At 27.7% G+C, this 17,516-nt stretch overlaps 1 protein-coding gene across 2 annotated transcripts in view; it reads right to left on the bottom strand.

The window, feature by feature from the left end:
• LOC107169190 (follistatin-related protein 5-like) overlaps positions 1 to 15,661 on the bottom strand; it is a 122,526-nt gene extending 106,865 nt beyond the window's left edge. For both annotated transcript variants that reach the window (XM_089228177.1, XM_089228178.1), the window contains exons 1-2: positions 15,501 to 15,661; positions 2,312 to 2,395 (exon numbers count right to left, since the gene is read on the bottom strand). In XM_089228177.1, coding sequence (XP_089084303.1) covers positions 2,312 to 2,380 — 69 coding nt within the window. In that variant the 5' untranslated portion in view covers positions 2,381 to 2,395; positions 15,501 to 15,661. The remainder of the gene's footprint in view (positions 1 to 2,311; positions 2,396 to 15,500) is intronic.
• Positions 15,662 to 17,516: the final 1,855 nt, after the last annotated feature.

Below are 17,516 nucleotides of genomic sequence, written 5' to 3'. Positions count from 1 at the left end.
GAAAAATGTGATGCTTACGGTGAATGATTAAATAAAGTAATGTTTCACAGCAGGTTGAAGAATCCTCTAACCAGTCTAACCAGAGAAACTCCAACATTTCAAAATAATAAAATAAAAATTCAAACTATTGATATTATTATCAGAAAACAAACAATGGGTCAATTGAAGTATGGGTTTCGTTGCGATGGATCAAGACGCGCATACTTTTTCAGACATGTTTATAGGATTGTTTCCCCTCCTAAAAGAAAAAAAAAATATTTCACTCAATCAATAGATAATGTACAGAAACCAAGTAAAAGAAAATGTATAGGTATTAGGTGCCCTCGCCGATATGAAATTTTATGTAAATGTTACCTTTTCATAGATTTGGATCGAAACTAATATTTCCCATGGGCTTTTATGACGCATAGTTTACAACCCCGTTGGATATTCAATTTCAATGGGTAGTGAATGAGCAAACTACAAAAATTGTGAAAGGCCAAAATAAATTAAAATAGCATTCAAAGTCATTACTTATAATATTATAAAACGAGTATATTTTTCATTATAAAATGACACACCCAATACTAATCAATATTTTTTTTTTTTTAATTTTTCGTTTTAAATTCGAGTAACATAATGTATTATGATACTATGCTATCAATGTTATCATACTTTAAACTAGTTTATTAATTATTGAAATTAATATTTTCATTAGTTTAAGTCTCTGAATCATTTTACTGTATTAATATTTGTTAACACATGCAACCCATATAATCTTGTATAAATTAAATAGGTATGTTAACAAAACATAATTAAAAAAAAAAATCTTTAGGCGTAATAACATTTTTCACCTTATAAAAAAATGTTCTTTAGGTTAATCTTATTTTCATACCTTAAAAATATTTTAGTACTTTAGTAGGAAAAATGCAAAATTATCTCAAGTAAATAATAGTACTAATTTGTATGTTAAAATCAAATGCTATGTCCTTAAATTGTTTTAATATTTGAACTTAAATTGTATTAACTATATAGTAGTATAGATACTATTGATTTGGAAGAAAATTTAGTTTATAAAAATAACTGTAATATGATTTTAACTATGTTTGAATTTGAAAATTACGTTTTAACAAAATTCATAAAAAATATAATAAACATATTGCTTGAATTTCCTTTTATAGAGTTATATCATTTATAGCATGACTCTATAGTCTATATTAAAATATAGGTCATATAGATATGTTATCTTTATACTAATGGATAGTTGGACAATTAGTACTCATAAATACTAATCATAGACCACATTAATTCATTATTAGGTCAATGAATTTCCATAACAAGCCGTCAACAACGTAATTACATTCCATGAACTTGAAAATAATGTTTATTTTAGTCTTAAGGTTACATTAAAACGAATTAATTATACATTGCAAAAACTAGGATTTAATTTTCCAGTAACTCGTAAGCATAATTTAAATACTGTGAAAATTATTAGTAAATTTACAGCAATTAACTACATTTTCCACGTTTCTAGTTTAACCTAACACCACTCAGAACCAACCGTTCTTACACACTGCACATACATACCTACCCACAATTTATTATTCATCATTATTCATTGCTTTCAAATGAACAATAAATAATACCTTCTATATTACTGGCTTACACAATATCTTAATACAATCGTTGTTAAACGAATAGGCAGCAACCAAAATAGTTTGATCATAATATAGATGGTAGATCTACATAATTGTCACAAATTGCTATCAACAGTTCATGAAAATTATTTCAACTGTATAAAATTTAACAACTACAATATATTTGGAATGCTTGTATGCATGTCCAACGCAATGCTTATGAAATAAAATCAAATACATGATTAAATTTAATGTCATTTAATGACTGAGACCTTTTAGACACCATTAGCCATCCATTGTTTTCCCTAAAACTTCTAATTACGATTCGAAAATTGGTCTTAGAGTTCTACATTGCATAAAGGTTTGTTCAGATAAAAGCTATAGTTTCCACCACGTTTCCCTTTCCCGGTACAGGGCAGTGGTAGACAGGAAGTGTAAAAGGAAGAGAGTATTTAAAATGGCGCTCGGCCAATTTGTATTCTGGTCGTTTTACGTTTATCCTCTCCCCAAAAGCCTCTAATACCGGGCCTTTTAAAAGGCGTTTAGACAAAATGAGCTAAGCATAGATTTGCCCGAGATTATCACAGCGAGAGAATTTGTTTTATGCATATTTTAATTATTACAGACTACAGTTGTTTCATACCACTATATTTAACTATAGGCATAATATTATGTAAACAAATATTGCCACATACCTTAGCGTTGACATCTGCAGTAATTGAAATCAGCAATAATAATAAAACTGGCCAAACTATACGAATCATATTTCTTCGCCCAGTCTAAAACAAAACAATAATATTAAAACTATGATAATATTTACCATTTAAATTTATAAAATATATCATTTTAAGAAAAACACAGCATATAATCGCTAATATTATATAGTGGCACACATTTACCAAAATACACCCGACTTTTGAAAGTGAGATACTAAAGTCATCTACGCAGCCCTATGCAGCCTCAATAGCGGTCAAACATCACATTCATGCTGTTAACACGCAGCGTGTATAGAACCACCAAAACTGCAGATGGTAACAAATCGTTAGAGAAATCACATTTTCTAGACCCTAGAAAATTCGAACGGTAAAAACAAAGTTTTTGAAGATATACTTAGACTAACAATGGCATATTAACTGGTAAAATAAGTATATCTTGGGAAAGTACGTGCTTTTTTGAATATAATATATTACGTTGTTCTCTGGAAGGCCCCCAAAAAATAAAGTACCTCAAACAGTTTCCGTGACACCGTCTCAGCGCCGTGTGACGTATGCTTGATGGAGACAATAAAAAGTTTGTGTTTCATAAGTACATATACAACTGCAGACAGTTCAGGGGCGTCTTCGTGGGTGGAGGAGTAAAGGGGAACAGTCGCTTCTTATATCTTGAAGCTTTATAAACATTTTAGTTTCATTCTACGTTTTGTCTTTAACAGTTATCTGAACAGTATCTGAACTGTTTTTGATTACATCAATATTAGTAAAATTGTATATTCATATACATTTTAAATAATAATAATAAGTTAAATGGTTAAGTGCATAAAAAAAATTATATTGTTATAATAATGGTTTCGTTGTATGGTTAAAATTGGTTATCTCATGAGAACTTAAAAACCCGCATCATTGTGATTCATAAATGTCAAATCTGGTTAACATTTATTGTATTCGTCTATTGTTTTTTACGTTATAATATTACTTACTAGGTAGGTAATCATGGTTATTTAAATTACGTTTCCAGGTATTTTAAATTTTGCAAGTGTCTGATGAAACTATACTCCATTAAAGAAATTCAAGGAAAGAATGATAATATTATCATATTAATCAGTAATCTGTGTACGTTGCATTGTTTCTTAAAGTTTCTTAAATGTGAAAATAAATATAACATTTTTTTGTTTTGTTTAGTTTTTCAATGATGATTTGTACAGAGTAAATATAATACATATAAATAATAAATATAAATATTTTTTTTGCACATTATCCACTATTATTGATTGCAATTGAAAGATATAATGTATGACTTTCAAATTTTCCACCTTATTTAACACGCGCACAAGTATGGGAGGGCTCAGTTATTGTATTGAAAAATAATAATTTATTCCTCCTTCTCAAATTCCACTGTTTCGTTCAACACCAAGCCTAATGTAACACTCTTCTAATTATAAATGCGATTTAAACCTATTGTCATCAACAGTGATTTAATCTTTAAATTTAACTCGTAAGAGGTAAAACACAATATTGTATGGGTGTTAGATATTGTAGCTGAAGTACTAACTCTAATCAAGTTCTATTTTGTAGCATTTTAAAACATATATTTCCCCGTTTTGTAGGTACTCTACATCTCAATGAAAGTGTTTGCGATCTCTCTCACCTTCTCTTCGATTGCTCTTTCCTGCATGCGAAACTCGTTGTTTTGTTTAAGCTCCTAAAATCCATTTATATCCCCTACGACCTATACTCCATCCTCAATTCAAATTCTTAATACATCGCCAATATAATTATAAATTTTATCATGGATGCTGGTTTTATCGTACAATTTTTAAGATAAATGTTGTTTTTAAATTTTCGTATTTTTCTCGTTTAATATTTTATTGTTAAATAAGTTATATTGTATATATAATTGTTGAGCTATAATTTTATTACTAAATACTAATAAGAATAAATAAAAATAAAACATATTATTTTCTATAACATCGCAGAGTTTCTCCAAATATGAATACGCTTAGAAAATAAGTAATACTCATAAATCTATAATATAATTATATAACATTGTATATCTACATTAAATTATTAACCCAGTTACATAAAAATGACATGGCTTTTATTTAAAATTAAAAAAATATGTTAAATATGTTCTAAAAGATTGTTATAAAAATTAAAAACATACATGATTTATTATAAGAACTACAAATAAATTTTAGAATGTAACCACTTACTATTACTATACAAGAATTTACATTTATACAACGTATATATTATTATAAGGATATATCTTTGTTTTATTTTAATTACCTAATTAGAAAAATGAATAACGACTGTTTTATACTATGCAAACTGAAAAGAATGATTAAACAATGCAATACGCCTTGTAATTAAATAACATAACACATATTATACATGTAACTCAATAATAAATACATACAATAACTCATTTGATTATTTAGGCATATGGTTGTGTAAATTATATTATGAAATATTTTTTTAAATAATATAGAAATAGAAATATTGGTTTTATAGTTTTTATAGCGAACTATATGAATACCTAGAATTTAATGAAAGCATAAAACTTGACATTATATACGTCAAACATTAATATTGAAAATCAGCGAAAGGTAAAAGATTACCTATATCACCTATACACACCATATACTTAGTAACAATACCGAAGCCTGTAGCCCGTATAGGTGGCTTTTTCTTTCGGTTCAAGTTATCGCTATACTAAATTGTTGTCATCGTAACGGCTGAATCCCTTCTAATGCTATAAATCGGTTAATTTAATTTCGTCGAAAAACCTTAAAAAACCAACAACAAGCGGACATTGGTTACGCGGTCATGCGCGGTACACTGCGCTGTTGTGCTCCCTGAAAAACCACCCGAAACTCTGACCTTTAGGGACTCTAGTCGGCATCGTTCCTGCGTTTGACATTCGGCAAAACGCACAGTCGGCGATACGCAATTTCGGCGGTGGTGAAGGGGAGAGGATAAAAACGTTCCTTGCTGTTTAGTCTGCCTCTCACCCCCCACCCTCTGCATACCATCCATCACCGAAATCGCCACCACTCCGGCGTATATATTATACTGAGCCTTCCACAGTACACACATATACACCACCCACCAAACGCTACCCCATGGACCTACCTAACAAACAACAGCGTGCAATAATTTATTTATAGCTTTCGGCCGCCAACATACCGACCAATCACATTGTATAGATCGTAGTAATAATAGTAAAAGTGAAAGAAGAAAAGTGGTAGCAATGGTAGTCGTAGTTTTCGTAGTAGTATTGCTAATAATAGTGATAGTAGGCTAAATGTATGTATGTAGTAACACAAACACGACCATCTACCACAATTCGTGGGCCGCTATCGCGTAAAAAGACAAAATCAATATCGGAATGTTATATTTTGCTCCAACCTTCGACCCCTCCCACACGCCCCTCCCCACATTTACCAAAACCATCCACCCGACCGCCAACCACCTCGTCGACAAGCACACATACATATTATTATTATATATTATGTATAACATACCCAACTACTTCGCGCTCGACAAGCACGTGTCGCACTGTCAAATGCATCGACAAAGATATACGCGTAAGTGATACATGAACGAACGGAAGGACGCGGATTGTAAATAATTAATAAATCGGACGGTAGAATAAACCGTTTTCAGTGGGTAAATGGTATAAAAACACCGTTTCTATACCCACCGCGAATGTGTACAGCAAAAAGTTCGGAAAACGCAAAAGGTACAAAGCTCAAATTATTATTAAACTTTTTTTTTCCAACGCTTTGTAATTTTTTAATTAAAGTTACTGGTATTCCTTTTGCTGACGTCTTAACCAACAATGTTTAATTATTTTTATTTTTTGAACAAATCATTTTTCAAAATGTATATACAATTCATATTCATTGTTTGTATTAATTGATAACTGTTCCCGTCGATACGTATAAATGTTTAATATCAAATAGATATACTCACATCGAAACACAATTGACCACAAAATGAACAATTTTGATTTTTTTATATATTATACCTACAATATATTTCCAAAATTTTAATTGAAAAAATGTATTAATTAGCATTAAAAAATTATTTGCAAACCATTTTTAAATTTAGAAAGTTATAGTTAATTTTTTTTTCGTTAGGATTATTATGATATACTTACTGAAACATAATACCTAATTTAATTTTCGCACTACCTAATAAAAGTCATTGCTTTCTCGTCAAATGTTGAGAATTACCACTCAACAGTCTCATACTCCTTATCAGTGAACCATTAAAAAAAATAAACCTAGATTTGATTTAGTGATGTAATAAATCATTGAGGTTTAAGCCTCAACAAATTTTATAGTGTTTATAGACTTATGAGTTTTTTGTATTACTGATAATATACAGATTAAAAGTTTTTAAAACATCACATACACATTATCAATAATTATAGGTACATTTATTGAAAATTATATTGCTTAAATTATAACTTATCTAGGTATGGAAATTTATTAGAGTTACATAGCATAAATTGAACAAATATAAATAATTGAAATGAATTAAATCTTAAACACATGCCATAGCTATAAAAAATGAACGCTAGAAATATTGTGTTGAACATTTTTCTATTTATTTGCTCCAATTAATTAAAATATGTCAAAAAGTAGATTATACTCGTATATGTTTATTTTTCTAAATACAACTGTACAATCACGCTCTATGAAAATGTATAATTTATATGAAAAATTTAAATGCGTTTGGAACTGATATTCTTGTGAATATAAATTACAAATGCAGTGTATAAAAAGGTTAGACAGAAAAACTAGTTTAAAGAAATTATTTCAATAAAAATAAAAACAGAGTGCAGTGTACAATATTATTATGTCACGAATCTTTTCGCTGTACAAGAAACTGAACACGATTATTTTATTTTTTACGCCTTCTCAAGTGCAACCCTTGTTTTTACTCTCTAGCTATGGCACCTGACAGGGTCGTTGGCAAAAGTCACGTTACTTTTTCTGTGCAAAAAAATAATAATAGCAGTGTTTCATTGTGCGTGGTCACGAATCTTATAACAAAATATTCTGGACAAGTTTTTACCTTGTTATAATAAGGAACATGATAAAAATTAAAAGGTATAACGGAATTATTTAACTTTTACAAAATGAATATTTAAAACAGAGAAAAATAAAATTAGTATTGATTATAACGAAAAAGATTCTCATCATAATACACACACACGCGTAATTTTTTTTTAATGACAAACATATTAATTATTAATACGGTAAATTGTAAATAAAAATTATTTGTTTATACGTATACTTTTATAGTGTACGCAATATTGCTATGTAATACAGAAAAAATTAATATTTTTTTATAGCATGATTACAATTTTAGTTAGTTTTTAACTACATAAAAAAAATTTTTTTTTCTTTATTAATAAATACACAATCTATACGCAATCGGCACAATAAGAGTATGAGCTAATGACAATGATAATATAATGAAATTTTGAATGAAGAAGACACCCACCGATGACACTTACGTCTTTAATTATTTTGTTTTAACTTTAATATTATTATTATTTTTTTTTTTTGTGTGTGTTAGGAATTAAGTAGGTCTCTGCACCATTTACGCTTAAGGCGACGAGGAGGGTTACCAGGAATGGTTAATGAAGCTAGATTTTTTATAAGTTTGTTTGGATGAGAGTTAAGGCGTAGGTGGAATCGTTTATATAAAGAAAATAAATAAGAAAAATTTAAATAAAAATCAGTTTTTAAATGCAGGTAAGAAAAGACATAGGTAGTTAAAAAAATTTTTATACTTATTTTTCGTACAACTATATAACTACTTACTTAGCTCAAAAACATAATTTTATCATAAAATTCAATAAAAATGTTAACACATCTGGTTTATTTAACATTACTGCACTGTGATGATCAGAAGTAATCAAAATATTCAACATTATTATAGGTCGTAGAAAATATAAAAAAAAAATAAATTTTTCTATGAAAATAGGCTATTGAGTGTTTACCATATTTATAATACTACATGCTCATTCATTTTTAGTATACCTACTTAAATAAAATGGAGTTAAGTTCAAGTGCTGACACTGCGATTAGACTGAGTACATTCGAATGATTTTTTGTGCAATAAAATAAAAGTCATAAAACCAGATTGCATTAGAGACAAATTTGTTCTTCCAATATATTTTTATGATGCCGTATGCATTTATGTTTTATACAACTTGATTCCATATATTACCCTCTATACTTTTCTTCTTTCATATACGCATATTATTAGACGTGATATAAACGTATACTGCTGCAATAATATCATCCATCCATCAAAAGTGGGTAATCGTGTTTTTCAGTGAAATTCAGGTCTGTTGTTCGAGTGATAAATTTTACAACAAGTGTAGGAGATATCTCCGTGATGCGCTTACTTCCCCGCCATATTACCTATAACCCACGGACAAGTAGTAATTTTTCCATCCTTCAATATTCCATTCCAACGCGCGTACCTACAGGATTGATGCCATTATAAAAGACGTTTTCGAAACCTTCACATACCGATCACATTTCATTCTGTCATTGATCTTTATTTATTTATAGTCTACTTCTGACCACTATCTCAGCAAAACGTTTTATAGCCCATGTCCCCAATACTAGAGAACAAATATGTTACCATGACTTATAGGGCCCTAGCTAGGAATTTTCTATGGGGAGAATCCATACCTTTTTCATGCAACCTTTTAAAAGAATTTCCTTTACAGGTACTATACTATAAATTTACTATAATATTATATAAAGTATTTATTCAGTTTTAAAAAAAAAATTATTTAACAAAATAAACGTTTTAAATTTTAGAATTTACTAGACATTTTTATATTTTCTACTTTGTTAAGGGGTGGGAGGTTTAACCCCCTAAACTTTCCCCATAGGCCCTCATGACTTAAACCGTGTTTGTTTAAAATATAATATATAGAATTTAATTCATTTTCAAAAGGCACCTTAACCTAATGCAAGACTTTGTATTTAAACACATAATATATAGTCCATTGATCATTGGATGTGGAGTAGAAATAGATAAACATGTTGTTTATTATGCAGGAGTAATTTATATTACCAACAACCAAATTTAAATATATGGAATTAAAAATCGAAAAAAAAATACATCAAAGTAATTAAAATATATTATAGTAGGTAATGAACATACCTAAATTAATTATTTAAAATGAATCATGATTATTGATTACGTTATATTTTATTTAAAATAAACAATGCAAAATTGCTTACTACAACAAAACAAAATATGAAAACTCAAAACATTTTTTTTTAGTTTGCTGAAAAAATAATATACATATATTTACGAACTTAGGTACCTAGGTACATTAGTGTTGATTATTACTTTCATTAACTATTTTACAAAAAAAACTTAACATAAATTTAGGTAGAAAAATTAGGTCTAATAAATATACAATTATCATGAAATCATACGCAATAAGAGGTATTCGACTAAAACGAATATAAACCCTAAAGATATGCAGCAATCATATATATTTTTAAAAATCCATCAAATTTAATGGAAAAATAAATAATTAGGTTACCGTTAATTATATTTCTAGTGTACAAATACTGAAATCGGACACTCAATCTGAATAATTGTGTCCGTTATAGTTATGTAAAAATAAATTTCATCAAAACTGCCAGCAGTTGTCAAAACAACATAACCAATAATTAAAAATACAAGTTAAACATTGAAATGTACTTAAATAGTAAATACTAGCTAGTAGGTAGGTATATCAAGTATATTAAAAACACAAATAATTTATGTATTTTTTCCTTTATTGATTAAGCATCAACTACGAACGTTATTACTTATTAGCTAAAACAACTAATATATTTTTTTTTTGCATAAACAACGATTTGTTCCACAGGATTTTTTGCATGTGCATCTTACAAAGCCTTGCCCTGACCCTGTTGATGTCGAATATATTGGTTTGGAACTTGATTTACTCTGATGAATTTTTCTTTACAAGTATTAAATTTGGATGTGATTGTGATGTTGGCGTACTTTCTTGAAGTTTCAACCTTCAGACGATTCTTTCCCTCCATGCCTTACAGCGGTGTGTGGCAAATCAATGACATCAAAAATATCTTCCATCGGCAAATAATATTTAACTGGCTCTCTACGGGTTACCAGCATTTTTGTATCACCGAATTCCAAAACATTGAACCGTTTAATCCTTCTATATTGAGCAGAGGTTTTTTTAGTTATCGATATCGCTCACTCTACCTCTTTTAGAAGCGAATCATAAGCGTCTTTTGTAATGACATTATAATGATTGTCTTTTTTTCTTTCCACCGATTCCATAAGCTTCTTAATAAACAGTTCTCGGGTACCTACTCATTTATCTCTCAGTTTCCAACATGATACCAAGATGTACAGTAACCCGACAACGATGTTAAATATCGGCGAGCGTCAATGAGAGAGAAAAAAAGAATAGACAACTGGCAATATCGTATTAATTATTATTAATGTTGTTGTAAGTATAATCGGTCGAAGGTATCGTATCTAATTGATGGATGACTGCATGTTAAAGTTATCTTAATTGATTTGATAATCATCCGGGCGAATTTATCGAGCAATATTTATAGATCATCTGTGGTCGCGTCCGTTTTATGTAGTACGAGTTCGAATAGGTATTTACATTCTAATTAAAACTAGTTTTTACTGACTTATTTGAACCTATGGTTAATTCTAGTTTTAACTATAGTTAACACCAGAAGTTACTAAAGGGATTTGTGGAAACTAGTTTTGACTAGTTAAAACTATTTTTGACGGATTTCGGGTTTTAACTATAACGGATATATAGAATTTTAAAATAGAATTTATTAATATTGTTATTAATTTGAAAACAACACTCATGCAAAAAACGTTTCTGATCAAACCTCAATTAGAACCATAATCACTATAGTTTTTAATTTTTCCCACCCTCTGAAGTTATTTCCCGTTTTTGAGTATTTGTGTGGAAACTACTATCATGATAAAAGCTAAAAATTATATCGTTCACGTATCAACAACATAGTAGATAATATTTCAAATCGAGAAAAAAAGATAACATGACATTTTTGAAGCATTACTTCTATCCATCTCAAAAAAGTGTTAACTGAAAAAATATATTATTTTATATTATAAAAAAATATTGGGATCACACATTTATTTCAACTGCAGACACAGATTAATCAAGTTAAATAAATCAAACACTACAAGTTTAATTTTAAACAAACAATTTAAATTTAATATACATCCATCGTATCACTTAATATCTAAAACTAGGCGATTAATTATAATTAACCACAAAAGAAACTTAAGAAGAAAAGTGGAAACATAACGTTTGTAGAAATACTTATAGATATATGTGTATAATACCTACAAAAAATATAAATAGTTTTAATCATAAATTCATATATTTACTCGCTTCACTCGGAATCTAATAAAAAATATCTAGTCTAATTTAATATTGAGGTTTGCTTGGCCAGATACGAAAAGTTTCTAATATCTATTCTCTCTAGGTACTTAAAAGGACAAATTAAACGTTAATGTTTTGCTAAATATATTTTAGTACCAACAAATCAGTTTTAACCACAATATTAATTTTAATTTTAAAATTTTGAAATTTAATAAATCCTTATCACTAACGATAAATTCAATGGTCGTAAGTGTTGAAACATAATTTTTTTCATCACTAGTATGGTAGGATAAAATTTCACTGATGGATGACACCAGTATAATTCTAAGCACGTCTTGGCTGTTTGCCAAAAAGTCGTGTTTATTAGAACTTTAACTCGTTCAATTCTCCCATGTTTTTATATATTTTTCCATCTTAACCATCATCTAGGGTTGGGGAAGGTGAGAAATGCCTAACAAATCGATACACATGACTTTTGGTAAGCATCCAAAAATACCGCTGGCACGCGACACCTTTGCCGCCGTGGTATTGCAATAAAAGTTTTTTGGAACTTTTGGCAACAAATAATAACAACAAAAAAATACTAGTAAAACAAACGTAGAAGAAAAAAATTCCAACCGCTCTAAACCTATCAAAAAAAACACCAAATCAATACTGTCCCAGGTGGCCGTCAAATCCGTTACACACGGTTTAGCCATTTAAAATACTGAATGAAATGTTATGTGCTACTAAATTGAGAATGTAATGCATTAAACATTTATACCCCTCCTAGACAGCTTATACATTTTTCAAAATAATTTTATAAGCCCCTTATCTCATATTTAATAAGTTATTTTTTTCAATTTGGTGTCTTTGAATACAACACAATGCATAATTCATATTATTCACATAGAGATAATTGTATCCGACATATTATGAGAACTCTGAATAATAATTTATTGTTATTAACTCTCTATAAAATAACTTCTGCCAAAATTAATTGAATATATTAACAATAATTAGTGATTTAGCAGTTATTACTTATTAATTATACATATTTTAAAAGAAAGTCCAATTTTGTGTAGATAGCAAATGGAAATTGTTAGTTAAAAAAGTGGGAAAGTAGGTAACTGCTCTGCTGTACACTGTACAGTAGGATTTAAGTGTACCTCGTCATTGAGTAGGTCACCGTAATGGATGTGTTAAATTTCATACTTACATACGAAAAACAATTCTGAGTAGAGGCCGTCTTACACAGCCATAGTCAGCCAATGTTACTAACCACATTTTATCATATAATATTTATATTGCTATTAACTTTTTAAAGTAATAAAATTGTTAATCTTTGTTTAAATATTCAATTTTGTCTAAATTTTAAATTCAAATGTCTAAATTAAAAATATCGAACATATGTTTTATAGTAATTATTTAATGATGATAATAACAAATTATTATGAATCTCGGTAATACATTTTTAAGCATAACCTTATACAAATTAGAAATGTAATATAATATGTAACTACAAAATAATTTGAACATTTTCCTCATATTTTCCCAAAATTTTAACTTCAAACAGATATAAAAAAATCGTGAACATAATATTTGTAAGCTGCGAAGAAAAATAACCAAACGACAACTTCAGCCACTTTTCTGATATTTTTAATATTATAAAAATTTTAGAAACAGAATAATACCTAATCATCATAAGCTAGTTTATGAGGTATGTATGAGCTAGGAAATAAAAAGATTCCAAATCAATATTTTTCAAAAATAAACTTCACATTAATAATTAATCTTAAAGTAATTTTGGTGATATTATCTTTATTATCGATTCTTAAAGTGAAATGTACCTACCAACCAAATAATAAAATTGTGAAATTTCATAATATACTAGTTAGTTTTTAAATATATACTTATATAATCAAAGTATTAAACAAAACATTATTGTGAAAAGTTTCTACAAATTGCATATGACGAGGAATATTTTAAAGTGAAAGGAGAATCTTGTTCAATATTTGACACTAATACTATACCAAGATCATTGTACTATAATACTATATGAAAACATTTTCAACTTAACGAAAAAGCAATATTAATAGTGATACAAGATAAAAATTTTATTCGTTCAAAATTTAGCACTGAAAATAGATACGTACCTACATAGCAGTACATTCAATAGTATACTTACATGAATTGTGGAAATAAAAGTGAGAAAAAAATTGAAAATCGTTACTATCTATTCATTATATCTAAATAGTTTTTGTTTCTGAGTAAAAAAAGTATATATTTCTAGTATGGGTATTATTTCATATTAATTACAAATCTATTTTAATTTGGTTAATATTTTATATTTGGGTAATGAATAATATCATGATTATTAGTATAATATATGAACTATAGTCATACTTCAATGTATGACTGTGTATCAATGTATGTATACATATTATATATATAATTGTACGTTGTTCCTATATAGTGTATACCAATGGTGGTAATATTTGAAGAAGCTATAATCTGTGGTTCGAAACTATGCTTTTGTATAAGATATATATTATATTATATATATACAAATTTTTTTTAAATTGATTTCCATTTACCATCTATATTTACTTAGGTTTGCAATCGTGTAATACTATGTATAGACTCAATAGGTTAACTTGTAAATTATAAATATAAAGACTTATAAATTATAACCCTGGTCCATACGACACTATTCAATGATATTAAATAATATTATGCGTTATAATAATTATAAACAATGTAGAATTTACTAAAATATTTTTATTTTTATTCTAACCAAATAGGTAGGTACTTTATTGGTAAGAAATAAATCTTTATTGGTACGTGAGTATACAATTACAATCATAGACCTATCTAAAATGTACCTATCTTCTCCATAATAATGTTTAACTTAAAAATTAAATTAGTTCAAAAATCAATATTGTTGCTTGTATTGAAACCATGGATAATTTACGAGAACAAATGAAATTTATTTATTATAATTTATTTTATATTATGTTTATAATGCATTTTTTATAAATGTATTAATAGTGATAAATAAAATAAAAATGCCTAATGATTTTACTATTGCTATACAAATGGAATAGATAAATAAATGTATCTAATGTCTGTGATACAATCACATTTATTTTATTTTATCCGATTACGCGTGCATATATACTATTAACATAATATTGAAATAAGCGAAATCTCAAAATGATAGCTTTCCGTGCTACTCAAGCGGACTTGTATCACGTCATGTGTGGGATCCATGGGATAGTGTGGAAAAAGCTCGTTATGAACAATTTTATTTCTCGTTACATATCGTTATACTTCTATATTTCTTCAAAACTCTCTTTAGCACACAATAAATAAGTATTATACTTCTTGCTTCCATTTGTGCAATCGTTCCAACTTAGCAATTTTAATATACTCAATAATATTAATAATAAATAATAAATATTTAGTTGGTAATAACGAATAAACAAAATATAGATACCTACCTACATTATACTAAATATTTAATTTCAATACATAAATATAATTATTATTAAGATATTTAATACTTTTTGTTATATAAATTATATTTTATATTTATTAAAATATATATATTATGTTCCTGTGTTACTAAAAACATAACCTACCTAACCAATAAAACTTATTCTGTATTGCACTTTTTGTTATAAAACTGTATAGTAATAATGCTAAGAGAAAAACAATACTTACAAAAAGCTTCTTCGTATTTAAATGGCGTACATTATTTTTAAATATTATCGGTTATTATAGTTTATACCACAAATTGAACGATAAGTAGGCACGAGTTAAATACGTCCAAGTGCGAGAACGCGAACGCGGAAACTAGTGTTTTCCTTGAAAACGCCACTCAACCACAAGCATGTATGTGGGGTTGAAAACGGACGGAATGAGGGTTGGAGGTTGACTGAATGCGACATCTATCGCAAAAATTAGGAACTCGATAGATTTATTTTTTTTCTGATTTTAAAACTAGGTGATACTAATATAGGTATTATTCTACAAAGTAATAAAATAACTTCAACGTAGGTTGCTGATCGACGTAGGTGCGCGCTTTTTACACATATTTTAATTTGTATACAATAAATACAATTTAAACTTAAAAACAACTTAATGAACACAAACATACCAAATTTATGTCTTTATGTATTTATTACAAATTCAGAACATTTTTACGATAACTATATAGGTTCGTCAAATCAATACATTTGAATATTGAATTATAATTAAGTTCAAACTTAAACCATAAATTACTCAAACCTTGCCGACTTAACATAAGCGCAGGAACTTATAAAAAAAAATTTATAAACTAATTATTCCATTTTCAAACGATAGAATAATAGTAAACTTTATATTACATTCAAATATTAAAAATTATACGTCTCAAGTCATATTAATCTGAAAACACAATCGAACATAGGTTAATTGTTATATTAAATAGGTACTCCAGTCTCCGGTACTCGAATATCCGATTACCGTAAATTAAAATATACGTTATACATACCTAATTAAATAAAATGTTATACTAAACATTGACCAAAATTATTTTGTATTGTAAATTACAATAGTATGTATTTTATATTTAAAATAAAACCATGGTCGTCATGTCCTTCAAACTCCCGTGTTAAATTTCTATTTCAATAGCATGATGACATAATTTAGTATACTTACCTATAAAGTGTTACGCTTGGTGGTCAACTTGATTTGCACTTCATCACATTACTGTGCTATGGGTATTAGTGTTCAAACTCACAATTTTTAATTTATGATTATGATTACGTACTGCTATAAAATAATGTAATATTGGCGGCCATTGTTAATTTTTTAACAATTATTGACTTGCGGCCTATATGAAAATGTTCGAGGTATAGAAATTAAAGAAAATTTCCATTAAAAAAATTATATTTTTATAAACATTTGCGTTTTTTTTTTTCAAAACCTAGAGTATTTTATTGGAAACAAAAATTAATTAATTGCAATTCAGAGCAATATTTTATTTTAACCTGTATACAAAATTAAAAACGACAACATATGGAATTTTAAATTTGGGAACTTAATTGCTCCGTTTCACACAACTTGTAGATATTACCATAGCATATTGGTGTATTGTAGTGTTATATTTAAAACCCATTATAAAACAACTTATTTTAAAATTGATCATGAAAAGGACTCAATTTCAATTTACAATGTTTATATTTACAAATGCCATGGTATTTTCTGACATTTCTTCGATAATATTTGTCGTTTGTCAATAGTTTTTCTATGTATTTAAAGAAATTATAGAAAATAATTAACTACTCATCGTATTATCCAGATAAGAGTTCTTATATATAAAAGCTGTACATAAAACTTTAAACTTACTTCTTCGGCGTTCTATTTTAAATTATGTACAAAGTTAAAATCTAGTCAATCTAGAAACGATAACATACACAAACGAATTTCTTGCTTCACTTGCTTTACTCAAAATCTGAACATTTAAATTTTTTGGCACCTGTGATATCAATGTATAAATAAATTATTATATCTGTTTAAGTGTTTATATTTAAAGAAGAAAATATTAAATTATTAAGTCGTTGAAGTTCATAAGTTTGTGAAATCAAAAAAATATCAGTGAAAGATTTTCGTCCATTTAATTTCATACAAATGCATGATTTTCCCAAAAAAATTTAGCTACATTTATTCGCTATATATTTATATATATTGTTACCC

Source organism: Diuraphis noxia, unplaced genomic scaffold (assembly GCF_037042655.1).
Source record: "Diuraphis noxia isolate RWA-SAM2 unplaced genomic scaffold, SU_Dnox_SAM2 contig0005, whole genome shotgun sequence".
Classification (NCBI taxonomy): domain Eukaryota; kingdom Metazoa; phylum Arthropoda; class Insecta; order Hemiptera; family Aphididae; genus Diuraphis; species Diuraphis noxia.
The sequence above is the reverse complement of the archived record's forward strand: the minus strand, read 5'-3'. Positions and strand labels throughout refer to the sequence as shown.